Source organism: Hyla sarda, chromosome 2 (assembly GCF_029499605.1).
Source record: "Hyla sarda isolate aHylSar1 chromosome 2, aHylSar1.hap1, whole genome shotgun sequence".
Lineage (NCBI taxonomy): Eukaryota > Metazoa > Chordata > Amphibia > Anura > Hylidae > Hyla > Hyla sarda.
The window spans coordinates 57,097,725-57,122,184 of NC_079190.1; the positions used below are offsets into that span (position 1 = coordinate 57,097,725).

Consider the following 24,460-nt stretch of genomic DNA (forward strand, 5'->3'; position numbering starts at 1 on the left):
TAGTTTTGCAGTAGCTGAAGACACCCTGGTTGGAAAACACTTGCATAGTAGCATGCATGTAACCATTAGAGATGAGCGAACTTACAGTAAATTCGATTCGTCACGAACTTCTCTGCTCGGCAGTTGATGACTTATCCTGCATAAATTAGTTCAGCTTTCAGGTGCTCCGGTGGGCTGGAAAAGGTGGATACAGTCCTAGGAAAGAGTCTCCTAGGACTGTATCCACCTTTTCCAGCCCACGGGAGCACCTGAAAACTGATGCAGGATAAGTCATCAACTGCCGAGCCGAGAAGTTTGTGACGAATCGAATTTACTGTAAGTTCGCTCATCTCTAGTCACCATGTTTCCTATCCATTTGAGTGTCATTGTGTATTAATTTTATTTTTTCCCCCTTGTGTAATTCACTGGAGTGTAAAGTCTTGAGCAGGTCACTGAGCGTCCCCTTCTGTCATCCCAGCAGTCAGTAGTAGGCAGCCTGACTATTGTATCTTGTGTATATTGCAGCTGTCTTATCCTGAACCATCACGCATATTAATAGTTCAGGTTCTGGCGGTGTAATGTTACCAGCTCACAGTGACTGCAGGAGCCTAGGTTGTAGATTGTGACCCTTGTATATAATTGTAATTAGGGATGCACCGAAAGGGAAATTTTGGTCTGAAACCGAAAATTTAGGCAGTGATTGGCCGAAACCGAAAATGCATTGCCCCGCCCACTTTTTTCAGAATGTTTTAGTTACTGATGTACTTGAAGGAGACTCTGGAATGCTTGCGGTGCGGCTATAGAAAGTACTGGCCGGGTTTGGAGCCACAGCACTGCCACTTGCCATCCATACACTGCCACTCACCGTACATTAGGACACACTATAGGGGTACACTTGTATCTTGTTGCTATGGGCAACTACTCAATTTCCCCTCAGCACGTTCCGATAAATCTCCCCCTTATATCTTTAAAAAAAAAAAAATCAGTGTTCTTAAAATGTTCTCTTGTGACCCCTATGACTTTCTTATTTTTCCCATATATGGGGTTGTATAGGGGCAAATTTTTGGCGCTGTTTTTTTTTTTTTTGTGATCTGTATTTTTCAGTACTATTTTTATTCTGATGGGGACTTTTTGGATGACTTTTTTTCTGCTACATTAGGTGAAGAAAAATGCGCAATTCTGGCTGTTGGTATTTTTTATTTTTTAAAATTTTTTACACTATTGACTGTGCGGTTTCATTAACATTATATTTTAATAGTTCGGACATTTATTCACGCGGCGATACCAAATATGTTTATTGTTAACTTTAGTTTATTTGGAAAAGGGGGGGGGGGGTGATTTAAACTGTTGTCTATGGGGAGGGGCTTTTTTTTATTTATTTATTTATTTATTTATTTTTTTAACATTTATTGCCTTTTACTTTTTTTACTAATTTATTTTCACAATATTTTTTGTCCCCATATGGCAGCGTTTTCCAAAGTGTGCCTCCAGTTGTTGCAAAACTACAACACCCAGCATGCCCAGACAGCCAGTTGCTGTAGAGCATGCTGGGAGTTGTAGTTTTGTAACAGCTGCAGACACATGCATATACATTTTTTATTTTTATTTTTTTTTTACTTCTGGACACTGATTAATGCTATAGGAGGCTATAGCACAGCACTGATCAGTGTTATTGGTGCTCCATTACTACAGGTTGCTTAGGCTGGCTGCATTATTGGAGTGCCGATTACACAGGACAGATGAAGGTAGGGAATCCTGCCCATCCTCTCAGCTGATTGGGACCCCGCGATCAGCTCCACTGTGCTACCACAGATTGTATTCGGCATTTTTAGATGCCGCGATCAACTTTGATTGCGGCGTCTAAAGGGTTAATGCTGGACATCACATGGGTCAGTGCCTGGCATTAGCCAGTATGAAGCGAGCTCAGCTCCTGAGCTCGCTTCATACGCCCGCCACATGGCATGTAAGGGTTAATTCACCTCTTCTCAGCACTGCTTGGAGGAGTGAGAGGGGGCCTGGACCTCGTCGCACAAGACTGGGGTGGAGGGGTGGGTGTAGCACCAGTGTGAAGTACCTGTACTCACACCGGAGGGAGTGTACGTTGAAAATCACGCCCACCAAAATGATTGGCCTTTTAGTACGATAATTTTCGGCAGCTGCAATATCGGTGCATCCCTAATTATGATGGTTCCGCTTTCTCTCTCAAGATGTAAAGCTAGGTTCACATGCCCGTTGTCTCCCGTCCCGCTATTCTCCCATCACTGCTGCTAAATGGACAGTACTAAAGCTGGGTCCACACCACGTTTTTGCTATACAGTTCCCGGATCAGGTTTTTGATTAAAAAAATAAAATAAATGATTCCTCAAAACCTGACTAAACTGTATTAAAACGTGTGTACAAATTTTAATCCATATATGGTTTGAAAAATAATGTCCGGTTGCATCCGTTTTTTTAAGAAAAAAATAAAGTATAAGTTTTTAACTTTTCATTCGATTATGAATAAAGTTTCACTTGTTTGATTGAAATTCTAATAAAAACTGTGCAAAGTCGAAAACCGGATGGAACCGTACGCACATACGGTCCTGTACGGTTCCTATTGACTCCAATGTTAAAAAAATACAAACAACAAAAGAAAAACGTATGTTTCAATACAGTTTTTCATAGTGGCCCAACCAGGATTGCGATATGGGCAAAATTCATATTGTCCATGAAAAAAAAATTCAGTATTCGGTATGAACCGGTATACGCCCCCTCCCCATACAGCTCTATGGGAGAGACGGGGAGTAGCATTGTTAAGAATCTTTTCCACTCAAGTTACATATTGTCTTTGACTCCACATCCTGGTGAAGTGGAGTCACAGATAATGAATATGTAAATTGAGCGAGCGAAGCCCCGCCCCCCCGGAGCGCGATTCACTGAATTCAGTAGAGGATCTTCTGGAGGACATATCTCAGGATCTACTGCACATATTTAAGTAAGTGACCCCTCGTAGGACTCCTGTTCATCCACACTATAACCCTGTGTGGGTTTAGTGGGGGTGAACAGGCTGACAGTTTTCCTTTGAAGTCTCTACTCGTTGTCGACTGTCAAGCATTAAAGGAATTCTCCAGTGGAAAAGTTAAACAGATTTGTAAACTAAGTATAAAAAACAATTGATCAGCTCACCTGAGCCTCCAGTGCATGGAAATCCTCTGGACAAGCAGCACAATAGACGAATGAAGCCACCACATGAAATCCAGAGTTTGATATGCTTAAAAGTTCCATAGAAAGGCAGGTAGGGGAGTGCATCAGGTACAGTGGTCCCTCAAGTTACAATATTAATTGGTTCCAGGACGACCATTGTATGTTGAAACCATTGTATGTTGAGACCATAACTCTATGGAAACCTGGTAATTGGTTCTAAAGGCACCAAAATTGTCATCCAAAAAAAATTAGGAAAAAGTGAGAATTAAAGAAAAATAAGTAGATAACTAATATAGATAAAGAAAATCCTTCCATATAAAAGTATGAAAGATCTGCTGGAAGCCGTAAATCACTGTCTGTGTAAGTGTTTCCCAAGCATGGAGCCCCCAGCTGTTGCAAAACTACAACTCCAAGCATGCCCGGACAGCCGAAGGCTGTCCGGGCATACTGGGAGTTGTAGTTTTGCAACAGCTGGGGGCACCCTGCTTGGGAAACACTGGTCTATGTAGAGGACAGGAGCTTCTTCAGGGTCCTGTACAGTACACAGTGTCCTAAAAAAGTAACATGGAGTTGCCCTTACTTGGTGTCCAGAGGAGCAGCTAACACTGGTACAGGTAAAATGTACAGAACATGTAATACCTTCCTGTACTGTAGGGGGGCGCTACTAGACATCAGTCAGTGCATACGCTTCAGTAATACAAGGGTTTTACCAGTAAAATGCCCATTCTGATTGGTCATTTCTTCCAGCCATTGACACGTATCACAGATCTGGACTGTCCGTACATTGTATGTTGAGTCTGGTTTCAACTTACAATGGTCCAGAAAAGACTATTGTATGTTGAGGCCATTGTAAGTTGAGGGATCACTGTAATATCACATACAGTTAGACAGCTTGGAAAAGGGGTCCCTTCATGCCAAGGCGTTTTGAAACGCGTTGGCGTGAAAGGACCCATTTTCCAAGCTGTCTACTGTATGTGATATTACCTGATGCACTCCCCTACCTGCCTTTCTATGGAACTTTTAAACAGATCTCAATAAACTCCGGATTTTATGTGCTGGCTTCATTCGTCTATTGTGAGTAGAGATGAGCGAACTTACAGTGATTCGATTCATCACGAACTTCTCGGCTCGACAGTTGCTGACTTATCCTGCATAAATGAGTTCAGCTTTCAGGTGCTCCGGTGAGCTGGAAAAGGTGAATACAGTCCTAGGAAAGAGTCTCCAGCCATCGGAGCACCTGAAAGCTGAACTAATTTATGCAGGATAAAGTCGGCAACTGCCGAGCCGAGAAGTTTGTGACAAACCGAATTACTGTAACTTTGCTCATCTCTAATTGTGAGATTTGTAAATAACTTCTATTAAAAAATCTTTATCTTTCTAGTACTTATCAGCTGCTGGATACTACAGAGGAAATTTTTTTGTCTTGTCCACAGTGCTCTCTGCTGACACCTGATGCCCGTATCAGGAACTGTCCAGAGCAGGAGAAAATCCTCATAGCAAACCTATTCTGCTCTGGACAGTTCCTGACTCGGACAGAGGTGTCAGCAGAGAGCACTGTGAACAAGACAAAAAAGAAATTCAAAAAGCAAAGAATTTCCTCCTTTAGCATACAGCTGCTAATAAGTTCTGGAAGGATAAAGATTTTTTAATAGAAGTAATTTACAAATCTGTTTAACTTTCTGACACCAGTTCATTAAAAAATATTTCCACCGGAGTACCCTTTTAAGTAGGACCATGTAATGTATGTATAGCAGGTATATTTACTACTGGCTGTGTTTGTATGGTTATTTTAATGAAAAGTATAAAAACTTTATTAAATGTTAATAACTTGTTCCACCTACTTGTTTTTCAGGGTTCTCTGACATGTCCTAAACGGTGCTGGCAGTATAGCATGTGCTATGACAAAAATGAGCCAATGGGTCACCACAATGGCTTCAAAGACTCCAGGATCTACAGTGTCATTGGTTGGACAAGGGCCATTTTTAGATAAGCCCTCACTTCACATGGTGGGGTACATGGGAGAAGTCAGTGAAACTTTTTTTTTTTTTTTTGTATTTAAATTTTTTTCAAATATTTTTTTTCTGCGCATATGTTACAATATTCTATTTTTATTTATTTTTTGTCTTTTCCACGGAAATCTTTAAAAAAAAAAAAAATTTACTTAAAGGCGAAAGATGGTTACAAAATAGATGTTACATTTGGTAGAAATGTTATATCTTTGTATGGTCACCTGGTTTAAACAATCAACAGTGTATCAGGATTGGCCATCAATATCTGATCTGTCAGGATCCGGCAACCTGGACTCCCACCTATCAGCTGTTTGCCAGAAAACGGCGCAGGCAAATGCGGATGACCGAGATGGAAAGGTCTGCTCCTGTAATTTCTGGCTGTGTATGTAGGTCAGTGCTTCCCAACCAGGGTACCTCCAGCTGTTGCAAAACTACAACTCCCAGCATGCCCGGACAGCCAAAGGCTGTCCGGGCATGCTGGGAGTTGTAGTTTTGCAACAGCTGGAGACACCCTAGTTGGGAAACACTGACATAGGTGGTGCAGCTCTAACCAACAGTTGTTGGGGTGCCAGGTGTTGGGCCCCCGCAGATGAGAGATGTATGGCCTGTCTTGAGGATAGGTCATCAATAACTATTTTCTTGCTAAGACCAATTTCACACCACCGCAACAAGAGCACAAATCTCAGCCAGACCACAGGTTGGGATCACCCGAAATGACCGCTGATTGATCCTTATTATGCTGTTAGTTTGAGTGATCAGTCCCACATTCAGAACAGGGTTTAAAGGGGTTATCCAGAAAATAACTTTTTTTTTTTATATATCAACTGGCTCCAGAAAGTTAAACAGATTTTCTGTCTAAGTGCTCTCTGATGACACCTGTCTCGGGAACCGCACAGTTTAGAAGCAAATCCCCATAGCAAACCTCTTCTACTCTCTGCAGTTTCCGAGACAAGCAGAGATGTCAGCAGAGAGCACTGTTGCCAGACAGAAAACAAGAACTCAACTTCAGAAGCTGATAATTATTGGAAGGATTAAGATTTTTTAATAGAAGTACCGTATTTATCGGGCTATACCATGCACCGGCCTATAACACGCACCCTCATTTTTCCAAGGATATTTGGGTAAAAAAGTTTTTTTACCCAAATATCCTTGGTATTTTTTTTACCCAAATAACCTTGGTAAAATGAGGGTGCGTGTGTGTGCATGTGTATACCCTGATAGACTGTTTCTGACCCACAGAAGCGCGGCTTTTGTGGGGTCAGAGACCGCCTTCGCTGCCCGTTTCTCTCCCCCTGCCATTCCTGGGGTCTAGAGTCCTGCTGCTGCTTCTCTCCCCCTGGCTATCCAGACACCGCCGCTGCTGCCCCATTACCTCCCCCATCCCCGGTTTTATTATTACCTGTTCCCGGGGTCCACGCTGCTTCTGGCTCCGGAGGTGTCCTTAGCGGTCACTGTGCGCCGGGCCACTGACGGTGACGTCGCTTTGAAGACGTCACTCATCATTGCGCAGCGCATAGCAACAACGCAAGACACCGCCGGAGCCAGAAGCAGCGCGGACCCCGGGAACAGGTACCGTAATTATAAAACTGGGGAGGCAATGGGGCAGTGGCGGTGGCGCCCTCTGGACCCCAAGACAGGCAGGGGCAGAGAAGTGGGCAGCGACGGCAGGTCTCTGGCCCTGCAAAAGCCGCCGCAGTTCATTAATTTTAAGCGCCTTCTTTAAATTAATGAACTGCAGCGGCTTATCGGCGTATAACACGCAGATAGACTTTAGGCTAAAAAATTTTGCCTAAAAAATGTTATAAGCTGATAAATGCGGTAATTTACAAATCTGTTTAACTTTCTAGAGCCAGTTGATATTAAAAAAAAAAAAAAAGTTTTCCTGGATAACCCCTTTAACTCTTGTGTTATGGTGTTATGTAAAATTGGGCAAAGGGGATACATATAGCTGTTTGTTCTAATAATAATAAAAGGGCAAAACCATGTTAGAACTGCTGTGGTAAATATGGTACATCTGTATGCTGACCATGGAGGTAATGATCCAACTAACTATGATCTTTAAACAACAAAAAAATTAGATTCTGACCAATGTAAATTTGCGGCAGTGATCGCACATCATGGATTCCCCCACCAAGGCTAGGTTCACATAGGGGATTTGTTGCGGATATTTCTTTCCAGATTTGCGGGAAGAAAACAATTTTTTTTTTTTTTAATTAATTTTAGGACAACAAAATTTGCCTCTGCACTTTGTGATAATGCTTCCCTGGTTCTTCCACAGTCTCTCAACCCCTGGCATCCAGTCATGTTGTGTAGAAATATGACCAGAGATTTGTGGGGAAAACTTGAGATGCATTGCCAAGAAATTTTGTGTTTTCCACAAGGAAGTTCAAAAAGTATCCACACCAAATTGTCTCGCAGATTTCACTGCACATTTGCTGCATATAAGTGTTTTTTTTTTTTTATATATTTTTTTTTTTCTTCTCCCTTTCCGAAAAATCTGCTATGTCTGAACTTAGCCTTCAAAAAAATTGAGGAATTCTGGTTAATTGACTTTGATCCAGTCCTTCCTTATAGGATGCAAAGCATCAATGAATAGTTTTTCTAAAACATATAATAGTTTTGTTCACACAGGGGGATACACTGTAGATTTTCTGCCTTGCACGAACAGCAGTAAATTGGATGAGATTTGTAGGTGCGCAGAGACCTGCTTGTCCTCGGTGCGCAGAGACCTGCTTGTCCTCAGTGTGCAGAGACCTGCTTGTCCTCGGTGCGCAGAGACCTGCTTGTCCTCGGTGCGCAGAGACCTGCTTGTCCTCGGTGCGCAGAGACCTGCTTGTCCTCGGTGCGCAGAGACCTGCTTGTCCTCGGTGCGCAGAGACCTGCTTGTCCTCGGTGCGCAGAGACCTGCTTGTCCTCGGTGCGCAGAGACCTGCTTGTCCTCGGTGCGCAGAGACCTGCTTGTCCTCGGTGCGCAGAGACCTGCTTGTCCTCGGTGCGCAGAGACCTGCAGACAATAGCTGCAGGAATAAGACAGCATTTCACCCAAAAATATACACATTTTTAAGCAATGTTTGATACAAATATACATATAATGTTATCTATGTTATTTAAATAGTTTATACAAATGACAGATATAAGATACAAGGGGAAATTTATGAAGCTGGTCCAGAGGAAAAGTGGAGCAGTTTCCTTTAGCAACCAGTCTGATTTAAAGACTCCTATTTCTTCTCAATCAGATTGGTCCCAAGGGCAGCTCCACCACTTTTTCTTTGCACCAGTTTTGGTAATTCTCTATCCATGGTCTTTCTAACACTTCTGACAAAGACCTGTTCTGGTCACTTGAATGTATGAGGAGTTATTGATTTCCAAAAATGGTTTGTTCCTTGTGTAAGTTTTTCCATTATAAGTATCACCACATGAAATCATGTTGTTAGAACTCAGAAAATGTTTTTCATGTCATCTCTGGGTCAGATTTAAATTAACCTTTTACATTTTCTACGCTAGAACCCTAATGGCATCCACACTTCGAATGATGGATGGTGCCCGGTGTGCAAGATCAAGGGCCAAACACAAGCACTCAAGACGTACCGCATCAACTTTACTCAGTCAATCTTCCTCTGTACTAACCCACAGGTATGACTGCTTTATTTATTACAGTTTGAAGTTGTTTTGTTTTGCTAGTTATGCATTGAAAAAAATGCTTTTAACCTATTCATATTTTCCCCTCTCTATAGTGTATTTATCCATTGGGATACACTCCCTTGGATAACATAATTGCAAACACTGCTGACCTTAAGAAGAATAGCGGCCCAAATAAGCAGAAGAAGCGTTGCATCTCCACCCTGTCTCCAAGTTCAGTCCCATGTGAGAAAAGACCCAAAATTGATCTTCCCATCTCTGGTGCTTCTCAAACTGTTCAGACTGGTCTCTGTGAAGAGTTGCCTGGTTTACCAACCCTGGAATGTGATACAAACTCACCTAAAAGATTAAAAGATGGCCTGACAGAATCCACCATTTCTCAAACTCAAAACGTCTCTGGATCTACTAATACTTCTAGTAGTTTTACTTTGCAGGACAAGCCTAGTTTTCCCATTCTGCCTATGGAACCTCCTATTAGATACGCACCTAGTGCATCTGATGGATTACCTATAATAAAAGATAACAATCAAGAAGTATTGCAGAATGGAGATCTAGAAGAAATAGATACCTTATGTAATGATTCTCCTCTCCCCCTCCCGCCAGAAAGTGACCTAATGGCAAACAAGGTAGATAAAGAGCAAGAAGTAGTAAAACAAAGTTCCGAAACTGAAAATGAAACGCATATGATAGATGATCAGAGCCGAATGCAAGACAACACACCCTCCCATGTATCTCCACCTACACCTGTATTGCAGAACCTTCAGCAACCGTGTCAAGTGGAGGAAAATTCCTCCAAGGAAATATCCATTGTCCTAAGCAATATTGAGAAATTGCCTGACTCTGCTTCTGGGCTACCACAACTTTGTGAATCTGTCAAAGATAACCTCTCTTTGCTAGAAACTCCTAAAGAACAAATGGAAAACCTGGATGGTTTGACAGATCAAGTAGATGTGGAAGCTCCTTCATGTAACAAGGCTTCTCTTTTAATTCAGTGCAATGATTTAGAGGTAAGTGAAAACACAGTCTCCTCTGAATTGCAAAATGAAGAGTTTGTCCAACAAATGAAGGACTCCTTGCAGAACATACCTCCTCCTCCATGTCCAGAGGCTGCCGTGCAGGAGAACGATTTTGGAAGTGCAGATTTATCAAAAACTCTTCAGATGATGCAGGAATCTTGTGAAATGTTAGACGCTTCTCAAGCAGCAGAAGTTGTGTTAGAAGAAAGTCCAGCAGAAGGTCATGCATCCACAGGTTTATGGAAGCCAGTGTCTTCTCCACCATGTTGTGTGGTGGAGGACAGTGAGAAAAGTCAGTCTTCTATGTCATTATGTGATCAGCAGACAGAGAGTCTGGCTAAAGACAATTCAGATACACCAGTGGATTTTACATCTCTTATGCCAGACATGTCTGTGGTAAGCACAGAGGATCCATCACTACCAGTTCCTAATTTGTCATTGCCACAAAAACTAGAGGAGGACTGTAAGAAAACTAATTCTGAAGAACACAATCCCTCCAATATTATACAAGACCTTCTGCCTGAGATTCAGGGGGAGGAGAAAGCTTTGGAGAACACATGTGACAGCCCTGCTACTTCAGTGCCTTCTGTAAAAGATCAGGCCTATGCTGATGCTGCAGCGATATCCTTACTGGCCCATCAGTTGTCAAAGATACTTGACTTGACTCAGACCTGTCAGAAAAATGACATGGCTACTCCAGTCAGCTCTTCATTGGATAGTCAACCAGTTTGCCATCCAGATGATAGATCCTTCGAGAAAGAGAGCGATTCTTGTGAGACTTCAGCTTCTGTTATGATAGATGACTGTAGCCCATGTAAAGATGCCAACTCTCTTCACAAAATGCCACTGCCAAGTCCGCAGATCTTGTTAGAAGACAGCTTGGAGTGTCACCGCGGAATGAAAACACCATCTGGGAGCTTACAAAATACACAGACTCTGAACAAAAATTCTGAAGTTGGCAGCTCCTTGTGTGGGATAAGAGTGGCTACAGACTGTGAAAAAGCATTGGCACACAGAGATGCCAAATCTCCAGACAAAATGCCATTACCAAAGCCGCAGATAGTGTTACAGGACTGCTTCAAGTGTCACTGTGGAATAAATAAATCTCTACAGAATACAAACGAACTGGACAAAAATTCTGACGGCTCCTTGTGTAGGGTAAGAGATGCTACAGACTGCGAAACAGTATCACCTAACAAAGATGCCAAGCCTCTTAAGATAATGCCAGGCGCAAAAATCTTGTTAAAGGATTGTCTGAAGTGTCATTGTGGAATGAATACACCATCTAAGAGTTTACTGAATGCACAGGAACTGGACAACACTTCTGCATTGGAAGTTGGCAGCTCCTTGTGTGGGGTAAATGATACTACAGATGCTGAGATGTCGGCACAGTCAGACAGTCATAAGGATAGTAATATTGTTGCTACTGGCAAAAACCCAACAGACATCACAACAATAGAAAGTGAGTCACCGATATCCAAAAAGAAAAAGTTTTATGAAAACACAATTTTGCCTGATTTGTTATTGGACATTCAGCCTGAGCACCGAATGGATGAGTCTATATCTGCAGCCCCCAGTCCTGCGTGTGATGCTACAGTGTCCATGACGCTTCCTTCAGACACAACAAAACAAGATGTATCACAGAAAGGACAAGTCCTAGAATGTGATAGCATAATGGAGGCAACAGATGACGACAATGAAGATAACAGCAGAATGTCAGATGCTATAGAAGCTTCATATAACAGTGAGGAATTGGCTGATGATGGTAATGACTCCATGGAAGCAAAAACTGATGATCCCGCACAAGTTGTTAAAACACCTGAATTAATGAAAGTAAAAACCACAGAAAGACGTCTACAATGGAAGAACAAGCATTCCTTATGCTGGTTAGATTGTATATTATCGGCCTTGGTCCAGTCAAAGACTCTCAATGATTTTGTTGCAGGAGGTCACATGAGCAAGGAGTCAGTCATTCACAATCTCTTCACAAAATATGATGAAGCCACAGCACTGTTTCTAAAGAGTATCGAGAAACGGAAAAAAACTGGTAGGTGTTTAAATTTGTACTATTATAACTATCTGGCAAAAAAAGTAATGAAAAAATAGTGTTGCTATCATAAAAAAAAAAAAAAAAAAAAAGTTTTGACGTTTCCGAGACACACAAACTTTTGATCGAATGCAGTCTGGATGCGAAGACCCCCACGACCTGCTAGAACTAGTAAGGAGAAGCGCTAAACTAAGTACTTGTCTCCGTCTTTCTTCTCACTTCAATGAGGAGAGATATTGAAAGAGAAGCACTTCTCTCCACTTGTCCTAGCAATCAGTGGGGGTCTCCGCACCCAGACCCCAACCAATCAATATTTTTAATATGTCGCTGGTCCTTTTTTTTTTTTCTCTTTTTAATGATAGTAACACTTTGTTCATACACTTGAGATGACCTTGGCAGAACAAGTAAAGGGGTACTGATCGATGGGCGGAGCCGTGAGTCACGGTACTCTGGCCCCTGAATCGCCCGCCATCAGCCACGGAGCGATCTTTGCTCTGTGCAGCTGGAGGACAGGGCTGCTGCAGGAGAGATCGCAGAGTTCCCTAGTGGCGGGACCCCCGCGATCAGACATCTTATCCCCTATCGTTTGGATAGGGGATAAGATGTCTAGGGGCGGAGTACCCCTTTAATCTTGAATCCCTGGTCTTTATTTCCAAAAGGAAGTAGATTGACCACAGCCTCCTTCGGGAGCATCAAAGGGTTTTACAAGATGAAATTAGCCAGAAGTTATCCAGTGTAAATAAATGACCTGAACATTTTATATTTCAGCTCACGGATCAAGTAGATGTGTAATTCAGTTTAATAAGTGTATTAGTAAAAAGTGACTGTGATTTGCAGGTCAATCTGCCGCTGAAGTAGTAAACATTTCCATGCAGTACACCAGTGTTTCCCAACCAGGGTGCCTTCAGCTGTTGCAAATCTACAACTCCCTGCATGCTGAGTTGTAGTTTTGCAGCTAATGGAGGCACCTTGGTTGGGAAACACTGCAGTACACCCTGTGTCAGCTTAGTTAGTTTCACATCAATCTCTTCTTTTCCCAGAAAAGCGACCAAAGTATGACAAGTGTCTAAATGACGTCAGAATGGGAATCTTTGAGAAGCTGAAACCACTTCTACAGTGCAAATTGGGTATGTACTAGTCCCCAGCTGACTTTGCATTAAAAAAAGGTACATGTCACATAACCTTTTCATAATATAGAATTAAAGGGGTATTCCAGGAAAATACATTTTTTAATATATATATATCATCAGAAAGTTAAACAGATTTTTAAATTACTTCTATTAAAAAAAATCTTAATCCTTCCAATAATTATCAGCTGCTGAAGTCGAGTTGTTCTTTTCTGTCTGGTAACAGTGCTCTCTGCTGACGTCTCTGCTTGTCTCGGGAGCTGCACAGAGTAGAAGAGGTTTGCTATGAGAATTTGTTTCTACTCTGGACAGTTCCCGAGACAAGTTTCATCAGAGAGCACTTAAGCTCATAAGTACTGAAAGGATTAAAAAAATATTATGGAAGTAATTTACAAATCTATTTAACTTTCTGGAGCCAGTTGATATATATACAAAATAAAAATAAAAAAAAAGCTTTCATGGTTAACCCCTTTAAGCAAATAGGCACCAAATGCACCCATAACACATTAACCCTATTTAGAATGCACGTGGGTTGAGTCCTCACACATAAATAATATACCTACAGTAGATGAGCTTAAGTGTTGATCGGTCACTGACAAAGTTGCTCTGAATTATTGGCCAACTGGAGCCCATTCAGATGAAGAATTGCAACATACACTACCCTGAAACAGGATCTGCCTATACACTCATTGGGAATAGAGTGGGGCTGTGTATCTGAATCTTAAAGAAGTACTCCACTGCTCAGCGTTTGGGAGCTTGTGACGACATAGCCCCGCCCGCTCATGATGTCACACCCCCTCATGACATCACGCCCCACCCCCTCTATGCAAGTTTATGGGAGGGGGTGTGACAGCTGTCACGCCCCCACCCATAGACTTGCATTGTGGGGGCTGGCCTTGACATCATGGGGGAGGGGCCATGATATCACAAGCTGCCGGCTCCAGAATTTGGAACAGTTTGTTCCAAACGCTGAGCAGTGGAGTACCCCTTTAACTCTGCATTACCACCTCAATTCACAATGTATTGAGCCTTCTGCTTCTGCATCCGTTTACTGTACGTGCGGGTGCTGCAGCTCCGGTGATCAGCTGACAGATCACTACTGATCAGACATTGATGGCCTATCCTGAGCATTGGCCATCACTGAGACAGTCCTGAAAACCCCCTTTTTAGCTATGATTTTATACTTCGAGTAGGCAAAATTTTTGGTTTTTGTATGTTAACCTATTTTAAAGATCTTCCATCGCAAAAGAAAAAAATGTAAGTTAATTGTTTAGGGCAGTTTAAGGACAGATCATTTTAAATACCCGAGTATACCCATTTTAACCCGTTCAGCACTAGGAGCCCACCTGTCACATTAAACGTTCCTATGCAGTTTCTTTTTAATTCGGTGGCCCCCTTCATTGCAGGTGTCTGAGAAGTGACTTAACGTTTTTGGACATAACGGACTGCGTTCTAGTGTGAGTAGACTAACCGCTGAAAGGTACGCATAATAATCGGCTCTACCGTGTAACGTAAGCCACGCTGGGTTAATCCTTAACATTAAAAACTGCCCCCTCTTACACTGACATGTTAGAACTTATGTCAGTGGTTGTTGACAATCCTGTAAGTAGAGATGGAGTAACCTGAACATAGGGAGCTAGGTGACCGATATGAAGTAGAACACCTAGTATATACTGTAATTGTAGACCTGACTAGGTTACTCACAACAACATAACAGTTTGCATAGATGTTGTTTTCTCTTTTCTTGTTGGTAGGTTCTCAGTCCATCCTGCAGCCTTCAGATCTGAACAAAGCCTTTAGTCTCCATGGTCTTTGCATTGCACTGAACCATTGTGCAGAGATAGTGGTGTGCTGTCTGTGCTTTAAAGGGGTACTCCAGCGCTAAGACATCTTATCCCCTATCCAAAGGATAGGGGATAAGAAGCCTGATCGTGGGGGTCCTGCCGCTGGGGATCCCTGTGATCTTTCATGCAGCACCCCGTTACCATCAGCCCCCGAAACATGTTCGTTCAGGGTCTGATGACTGCCGATCACGGGCCCGAAGTATTGTGACGTCACGGCTCCGTCCCCTCAATGCAAGCCTATGGGAGGGGCTGTGACCGCTGTGACAGCCTCCCATAGGCTTGCATTGAGGAGGCGGAGTGTGACGTCACAATACTCCGGCCCCCGTGATCGGCAGTCATCAGACCCGGAGCGAACATGCTCCAGGGGCTGATGGTAACTGGGTGCTGCATGAAAGATCCTAGGACCCCCACGATCAGGCTTCTTATCCGCTATCCTTTGGATAGGGGATAAGATGTCTTAGCACCGGCGTACCCCTTTAACCTTTTAAAGTCTGTAGATGCCTCAGGGCTTGTACACTGAATATTCAGTCGGATTCAGTTTTGAAATCCATGTGAATTCAACAGGAAATGTGCAATCATGTTCACACAGTGTTTTTCACACAGCATTTTCTGGCACAAATTTAAAATGTGTCAAGAATTGACATGTCACCCATTGAAGTCAATGGCAGTTGGATTTATGATGTATTGTTTTAAACCTTGTTAGAAATTTGGAAGCTCAGGCTTTGAGAAAATTTGTGCAGGCTATAGGAGACTGTAATGCCTCTGCACTAATCTTTTTAAAGAGGTACTCCACCCCTAAACATCTTATCGGACCCCTGGCATTCTCTGGCATCCCAGTAATCCACATGTACAGAGTGAACTCCACTCCGTGGCAGATTACGAGCAACCACAGAAGTCAAGCTATCTCGCATAGATCTTAATGGAGGAAGTGTAACAACCATGGCTGGCTGAAGCCTAGCACAGCTGGTGTTCTGAACATAAATGTTCATAATGCTTGGGGGTCCCAGCATAGAGACCCCCCCCCCACGATCAGACATCATATATAATGAAATTCAGCATATTTTGGGCTGCAGACTCATCCATATTGCATTCAGCCAACCGCAGCAAGGTCCCTGCCTACATATAGAATTGATAAATGTGCTACTTTCTGGTGCTGAATGGGTTAAGTGTGCACTTATAAATTGAATAACTTACATTTTTTTTATTGGTCTTTTTTTCAACTTTTGTTTTTTTTTCCTCCTCCAAGGAAAGAATGAGAGCCCGGTCTTTGCATTTCCTTCACTACTTAATCAGGACCCTCAGACTGAGAAGCTTTTTGGGCATACGTTCATGTGGAAGTTTAAATGCGAGGTCTGTGGATATAGCTACCAGCAAAGGTAAGGGCTGAGGGGGTGGTGTAAAATTATAAATGGGCCCCTGCCTGTTACTGTACAAATCATTAAAGGGGTTGGCAGTGAAAGACAACTTATTCCTTATCCCTCCCTATTAGACTATGTTCACACGGAAATATTTCCAAGCCAAATTCTGCAGGAATATTCCACTTGGTAATTCTGCTGCAGCAGAGTCCTGTTGAGATTCTGTGCACATGGTGGAATTTCCGCAGCAGATGTTGCTGCCACTGAAATCCCAATTCCAGCGGTCGCAGAAACATTGAACCTCTCAATTTTTCAGCGGATTCCTCTCGCAAATTTCCATCTATGAAGACGGTGTATTTCTGAGTTGTCCTAGTGCCGCCGAATCAAGAACATTTGTAGAATGTCGGCCTGAATTTTCTGCCATGTAAACATGGCCTTATGATGCAAGCCTGACCACACGCCTGAATACCCTAACTGACAGGTGTCTGCTCAGGTCATCAGGTTGACACTCAGGCCGTGGCTTGTGGATGTAATGTGGACACAAAAATGAGTCCATAATAACATAGATGCCCAAAAGAGCTATATCCATAATTTTTTTTTTTTCTTGCTTGTTTTAGGTGTCAAAAAACATTGACTACATTCACAAATCCACTCCCTGAGTGGCGTCCTCTGAATGCTGTGCACGTGGGGCCATGCAACCAATGTAAGAATACTGAGCAAAAGCGATCAATGGTGCTGGAGAGGTAAGATTTTGTTCCCTCAATATTTGTTCTTGTTTTTGACACTGCAAATTATGTATAAATATTGCAGGATTCAAATAAGCATTTATATAAGATCAGAAAAACATGGCTGCTCTTCTACAAAGAAACACCTGCGTGCAGGTGGTGTGTGGTATCTCAGCTCCTATTTATTTTAATGGGCTTGAGCTGCAATATCAAACAAAACTGATGCATAGGTGTAAAAATTGACTAGATTTATCTGTCTGCAGCAAGAACTGGTGTGATTTGCCCATAGAAACCAATCACAGATCAGCTTTCTTACCATAACTAGCTACAGGACTTTTTTTTTTTTTTTGTTCCATTAAATCGTGCAAAGAAAAGGTGCATTGCAAAAAAGAAAATAGATTGAACTCTTTCTTGTTTGCATGATTTTAATGGAACATTAAAGGGTTATTCCATCCATAGACATCTTATCAACCTATCCAAAGGATAGGGGATAAGATGTCTGATGGCTGGGACCCCCACGATCTCCCTGCAGCACCCACATTCTATGCTGGGCTGATGCTCCATTTTGAAAACCTCTGTGTTTTCGGGACTAGAGATGTGACGTCGCCCCACGCCCCCTCCATTCATGTCTCTGGGCCGCTGTTTCTGGAAGAAACTAATTCTGTAGAACACCTTTTTAAAGTGCAGTAAAGTTTGTGCCACAAGAGTTATGACAAAATGGCTTTCCAGACAGGGAGATTGTTCTTTAATGCCTCCCAGTGCAGTGAAAATAAAGTATATTAAACTGCACCCATCCCCTGCTGTGTCATTCTGAAGTTGTCTGGTCCCCGCTGCTCTCTCCTTTTTCTGGTTCCTGTGACTTCTTGCTCAGGCAGTCACTTGGCTTTCTGCCTCAATGAAACATCACAGGAACCAGTTTAAGGGCACGTTACCACTTGGCGTATACGCAGCGTATTTCACGCTGTGCAAAATCAGCAGCAGCAGGAAATATGCTGCCTATCCCTCTCACTATACACACACACAAGGCTTTCCGGCGGCAGCCCTATGTGTGCAGTGAGTTTTGGAGGCGGGGCCGTGTGTCGGCATGACTCATGTGCGGCTCCGCCTCCAAAACTCACTGCACACATAGGGCTGCCGCTGGAAAGCCTTGTGTGTGTATAGTGAGTGAGGGATAGGCAGCATATTTCCCGCTGCTGCTGCAGATTTTGGGCAGCGTGAAATACGCTGCGTATACGCCAAGTGGGAACAGGCCCTTAAAGGGGTACTCCGGTGCTTAGACATCGTATCACCCATCCAAATGATACAGGATATGATGCCTGATCGCGGTGGTCCTGCCGCTGGGCACCCCTGTGATCTTGCAAGCTCCGGGTCTGATTACTGAAGATCACTGGGCCGAAGCATTGTGACGTCACAGCTCCACCCCCGTATGACGTCACGCTCCGCCCCCTCAATGAAAGCCTATGGGAGGGGGCGTGACGGCTGTCACGCCCCCTCCCATAGACTTGCATTGAGGGGCGGTGCGTGACATCACACGGGGGCGGAGCCGTGACGTCACGATCTCACGTCACCATGGTCGGGAGCTGAAGCATCCAGCGTTTCCGGAACCTGCAACAGGTGGGTCCTGCAGCCGAGATCCCGGGGGTCTGATATCTTATCCCCTATCCTTTGGATAGGGGATAAGATGTCTAGGGGCGGAGTACCCCTTTAAGCAGAGCAGCAGGGACCGGACAACTTACATGGGCACTGTCAGATACAAAAACGTTTGATATGTTGTAATGCATGTATAACCAATAGGTTTTGCAGTTGCTTTCATAAGAAAATTTTCAGTATTTCATACTGAAAAAAACAGTCAAACAACTGGCCCCCCCCCCCCCCCTGCCTGCTTGGACACATACTAGTCCTGCTGTGTCCATGCATCATCACCTATGTCATGGACACACTTCCTTGATTGACAGCTGTGATCACAGGGTTCACAGCTGGAGGAAATATCCTCCCACTTGTGTCCCGCTACTGTCAGTGAGGACAAGCTGGGAGATGTAGTTTTGCTAATGCTAGGGGAGATGTGAGCAGAAAGTATTACTGAGGGAGGGGGTGGAGACCTGCAGTGAGGCCACGCCTCCTCCATTTGAGAGGAATTCAGACTAGTGAGCTAAATTAAAAGTGTAATAAAAAAATAAAGGTGCTAATCACATAAAAATTAGATGGACATAGTCAGGATTAGGTACTGAATGATATATTTAAAAAAAAAGTTTTTTGTTGTTGGATCTGACGGGTACGCTTTAAGAATGGCGGAGGGGCCAGGACTGGAAAGTATACTTTATTTTTACTACACCTGGAGGCATTAAAGAGCAGTACCCTCTCTGCCTGGAAAATCCTTTTAATGTCATTTGTGTACAGTATAAAAAATATGAAATCCTACACAGTGACAAAAAATGTGACATACTTGTTTTTTCTTGTAGGCTGAATTCAGTATTTATGGTTCACTTTGTGGAAGGTTTGCCAAGCAGTGATCTGGAGGATTATTCATTTCAGTTTCAAGGTCATTCTTATGAAGTAAAGGCTATTATTAAATACAGGAATGAACACTTCTCTACCTGGATATCAAATGATGATGGTGAGTGGAAGATGTACAGAGGGTTTGTTTATTATTTGTTTGACTAATTTTTGCAAATATTGACAACAGGAATGTTAATACCCACTTATTCAAACATTTTCAGGAGAAAAATAGAACTGCAAAATGCAGTTTTTAGTTCTACCTATAGCGCCAAAGTTATTTCCTGACTGTTTTCAGTCAAGTTTAGTACTGATCGTCAGGATGTTAGACTTAGGACAGGATAACGGAGAATCTGTCAGATTTACCCCACAGTTAATTATATAAACATGAATTCCTGATATGGATTAAAACAGTGATAATGGGTTAAAACATTGGGAATGTAAAATATAAAGAAGTAGCCCTGAATTTACTGTGTTTATCCAAGATTCATATTTTGAGAAAATGGATTTCATCGCTAGCACCAGAAAGGAAAGAATGGATTAAGTTGGTGAAAGGAAGTACCATATTTATCGGGGTATACCACGCACCGGCCTATAACACGCACCCTCATTTTACCAAGGATATTTGGGTAAAAAAAGTTTTTTACCCTAATATCCTTAGTAAAATGAGGGTGCGTGTGTGTGCATGCGTATACCCCGATACACCCCCAGGAAAGGCAGGGGGAGAGAGGCCGTCACTGCCCGCTTCTCTCCCCCTGCCTTTCCTGGGGTCTAGAGCGCCGCTCCTCGTTCTCTTCCCCTGACTATCGGTGCCGGTGCCGATAGCCAGGGGGAGAGAAGCGCTGCCCTGTTGCCTCCCCCATCCCGGTTGTATAATTACCTGTTGTCGGGGTCGGGTCCGCGCTGCTTCAGGCCTCCGGTGTGCGTCCCCTGCGTCGTTGCTATGCACTGCACGGTGCGGCACAATGACTATTGACGTCATTTCGTCTCGCAGCGCATAGCAACGACGCATGGGACGCACACCGGAGGCCTGAAGCAGCAGGGCTCTAGACCCCAGGACAGGCAGGGGCTGAGAAGCCGGCAGCGACTGCAGGTCTCTGCACCTGCAAAGCTGCTGCTGTTCATTGATTTAAAGCACCCACTTTAAATCATTGAACTGCAGTGGCTTATCGGCGTATAACACGCAGGTAGACTTTAGGCTAAAAAAATTTGCCTAAAAAGTGCGTGTTATACGCCGATAAATATGGTAAGTTAAGAAATTTGAGGAACTTTACTATAGTGGTAAGAAAAAGAAAGAAATGGGGGGGGGAAATAAATGGGTGCCATGGAAGAGCGGAAAAGTAAAAGTCAAGAAGATAGGGTTGTGCCAGGCTAGGGGGAGGGAGGGGATTTTGTAATATTTTCTGGATATGTTTGTATGTTGCTTGTAATTTTGAAAATGGAAATAAAATAATCTTTAAAAAGCCCACTGCGGGTAATTCCTTTTTAGAGAAGAGAGAGAAAAAATTTCCTAAACGTTGCAGAAATATTATATTATGGCAAAATTTAAGTGTGCCATTTAAAAAGTGTTGTTTCTGAAAAAAAACGAACCTGTTTTTACAATCTGTTTAATGTATTTTATGTTTTTTAGCCTTTATTCCAGTGTTTCCCAACCAGAGTTCCTCCAGCTGTTGCAAAACTACAACTCCCAGCATGCCCAGACAGCTTTCGGCTGTCTGGGCCTTCTGGTAATTGTAGTTTTGCAACAGCTGGAGGCACCCTGGTTGGGAAACACTGCTTTATTCAAAAGTATCAAACACTAAGGGTAGAAAAATGTAAGAATCCACGGCACTGGCTAGAACATCCTTTATTGTAAATCCATTTAAAATCCAAACAGGGACAAGGTGCACCAAACAGACAGACGAGGTTGAAAGAAAGACCTCCCCTTCTGACGCGTTTCCTCCCTACTGGGCCTTAATCATAGATTAAGGCCCGGTAGGGCAGAAACGCGTCAGAGGAGGGGGAGGTCTTTCTTTCGACCTCGTCTGTCTGTTTGGTGCACCTTGTCCCTGTTTGGATTTTAAATGGATTTACAATAAAGGATGTTCTAGCCAGTGCCGTGGATTCTTACATTTTTCTACTCTCGAGACGCAGTGGAGGACGACTGTTACACGAGCACGGAGGAGGTGAGCGCTACCCATTACATTTTTTGCCTTATCAAACACTAAGGCCCTATTGTTGCCCTAAGGCTACTATTGCAAACCTGACATGTTTTGTCGGGTCATGCGCCATTTTCGGGCGCATTGCACCTGAAATTCTGTCTGCGCCAGAATTTGCGCCGGAAATTCTGTCTGCGCCGGAAATTGCGCCTGAAATGAGAAAACCCAGACTAACACTCCATTTTGCTAACCCGAAAGAAAACCCCAAAAAGGGGCGTGGTTGTCGAGAAAAGGGGCGTGTTCCCAGCATTTTCACAAAATCCCAAAATATTTACTAAGGTTTCCACATAAAATGTGGTGGATTTTTCACCAGACAGATCAGAGCAGGTGTAAAAAAGCAAAGTGTAGGGAAAGTGGAAACTGTAGGGAAAGCTTAGTAAATAAATGGAAAATAAATTGTAGGGAATTAAAACCCACAAAGAAACCTACACAACACTCTTAGTAAATAAGGGCCTAAGTCTTATAAGGCAAAGAGGAAGGGGAAAAAAAGGCGGAAACAAATATTGTCTGTCTTGCCATTTCTAATGTCCCTGATAGCCAATGATTTTTATTTTCTACTTCTAGGTACCTGGCTTGAATCCGATGACCTTAGAGGCTCATTCTGTAGAAGACATCAGAAATTTCGAGTACGAGCTGCTGACATTCACATAGTGATTTGGGAGAGGACTGATGGAAACACCTTTGAGGAGAATGTGCATCTTGGTGCAGTGGAGCAAGAGCCCGAGTTTAATTCGGCAAACATCTCCATGGTATCTGAAGATGAATGTTTTTCTTCAGTGGGTGCTGTCGAGCTTTCCCCACAGGTTCCTTCTACAGTGCCGCCTGTTGCCTTAAACGCTTCAAATCCACTTGCAGGAATGGAAGGCTACGCTGACGATGACGTCATAACGCTAACGCTAGTTGAAATTCCCCTCGAAACAAATGGCCAACCGGTTGTAGTGCCTACCAAGCTTCAGGCAACTGATACCTCTCAAGGAGAAGGTACCCATGCTTCCCAAACAGCAATATCAACAGTAATGTCATCAGGTATCCCTAAGAGGCAGGAGGACTGTACACTTACATCACCCATCTCTTCAAACTCCAGTGTTAAAGCGGCCCCCCTTAAGAATAGCAGTGGTGTTCGAAGACCCCCAAACCCAGCTGGCAATGCCATTGCAACCAGCACGCCCATTCAGCAACGCCAAAAAAACAGTTGGAGCGGAGTGGGCAACTGGATGACCCGATTGATCAAGAAAGATCAATCGATTTTAAATTTGAATCTTGCATCTAAGAAAACGCTGCCGCTCGTAACTTGTCCTCCGCTGAAAGTAACAGATCCTAATGGCGCTCCCAGAAAGGCTCAGAGCTTTAATGGCTTTCAAGGCAGATCAACGAGTAATACTAGTATTTCCACATCTAATTTATCACCGACAAACACTGAACATAAGCCATCCTTCAGCACTCCGAAAGAAAAGGGAACTCCTATAGCTACGCCATCTCCAGCGCCTACAGCTTCATGTTTTAGGATACCCGGGAGCAGTACTTCGGAATACAGCAAACGGTTGTTAAAGGACGGGAACTCATCCAATGGGGATAAAATAGGTAAATTAAGACTGAAGTTGTTGAAGAAGTTGAAGGCCAAGAAAAATGAGCTGGCCACGTTAGAAAAGTTGTCAAAAATGCAGGGGAGTGGCGCCCAGGTTAATGGTGTTCCCCAAGGTGGTTTTAACCGAAAGGAGCACCTCCAAGGATTTTTAGACGAGCTTCAGGAACACATAGACAATGCTGATAATGAATCTGTTTGCACTATGAGCTCCAGCACTTCTATATGCAGTAGTCCCGGGGATGCAGAGTTTTTTGCAGAACTTTTCTCTCCGTCGCCCGCCAACAACCAGCCGGACGACAGCAGGTACATGGAGATGTTGGTGGAAGGCTGTGGTATAGCACCGGCAAACCAGTTAGGGCAGGCGAATGACCAGCAGCCAATTGGGAACTTCTCACAAGCTACCTCAGGCAGTAGTAATGCCGGGCCTACCCCCAGAGACGAGTCGTTGAATCTCATGTCGAATTCTACCCTAGCGGTGCTGAATGAGGACAATGGCTATTTCGATTTGGATTACTATTTCTAAGCAGTTGTTTTATTGACCTTTTCAACTTTCCCCATTAGGTTGGGCTCACGCTGTTTTAGTTGTTTTGCAGGTTTTTCGTGCTTTTGTTCTTAAGCCGAAACAAAAGCGGATCCTAAAGAAAGAATAAAGCTCTTTGTTGACTTTTGATCACCTACAGACTGCAGGCAACCTGAAGGGGGTATGTCAGCAGTTTGGAGCCCTCAGATCTGCTGATAACACTATATAATGCACTGTTTCCCAACCAGGGTGCCTCCAGCTGTTTCAAAACTACAACTACTAGCATGCCCAGACAGCCTTCGGCTGTCTGGGCATGCTGGAAGTTGTAGTTTTGCAACAGCTGGAGGCACCCTGGTTGACAGCTCGGTGCCTATACCAGTGGTTCCCAGTGAGGAGCGTATGTATGTATACGTATTTGTGCGCACACATCATTGAGCGGATTACTGCACTGTTGGTTTATGGGTGTCCTGGATAGAAACAAGAGTTTTTGGACTTGAGCTGCATGTAAAGAGGTCAGTAGTACAAGGTTAGGATCAGGTGACTTGTTTTATGCTGCATAAACCTACTGGCGGATTCTCTTTAATATGTGTATATTCCAGGAAGCTTCATTGCGTAAATCAGTTTCTACAGTGAAGCTCTGCAGCTCATTGAGCATCAGATCAAATAAGATTTTAGTTTTTTGGGACTCTTGAAAGTTGCACCTATGCATGGTTTGATATTGGGGTTGTCTAACTATGAAA

At 43.4% G+C, this 24,460-nt stretch overlaps 1 protein-coding gene across 2 annotated transcripts in view; it reads left to right on the forward strand.

Moving 5' to 3' along the window:
- The window catches only part of USPL1 (ubiquitin specific peptidase like 1), a 30,860-nt gene extending 6,856 nt beyond the window's left edge, over positions 1 to 24,004 (forward strand). The window contains exons 2-9 of one of the 2 annotated variants that reach the window (XM_056561856.1): positions 5,015 to 5,186; positions 8,676 to 8,804; positions 8,906 to 11,873; positions 12,914 to 13,000; positions 16,091 to 16,220; positions 16,817 to 16,942; positions 19,384 to 19,538; positions 22,180 to 24,004. In XM_056561856.1, coding sequence (XP_056417831.1) covers positions 5,061 to 5,186; positions 8,676 to 8,804; positions 8,906 to 11,873; positions 12,914 to 13,000; positions 16,091 to 16,220; positions 16,817 to 16,942; positions 19,384 to 19,538; positions 22,180 to 23,723 — 5,265 coding nt within the window. In that variant the 5' untranslated portion in view covers positions 5,015 to 5,060 and the 3' untranslated portion in view covers positions 23,724 to 24,004. Of the gene's footprint in view, positions 1 to 4,809; positions 5,187 to 8,675; positions 8,805 to 8,905; positions 11,874 to 12,913; positions 13,001 to 16,090; positions 16,221 to 16,816; positions 16,943 to 19,383; positions 19,539 to 22,179 lie in introns of those variants that run through there. The other variant, XM_056561857.1, reaches the window with a different exon arrangement.
- Positions 24,005 to 24,460: the final 456 nt, after the last annotated feature.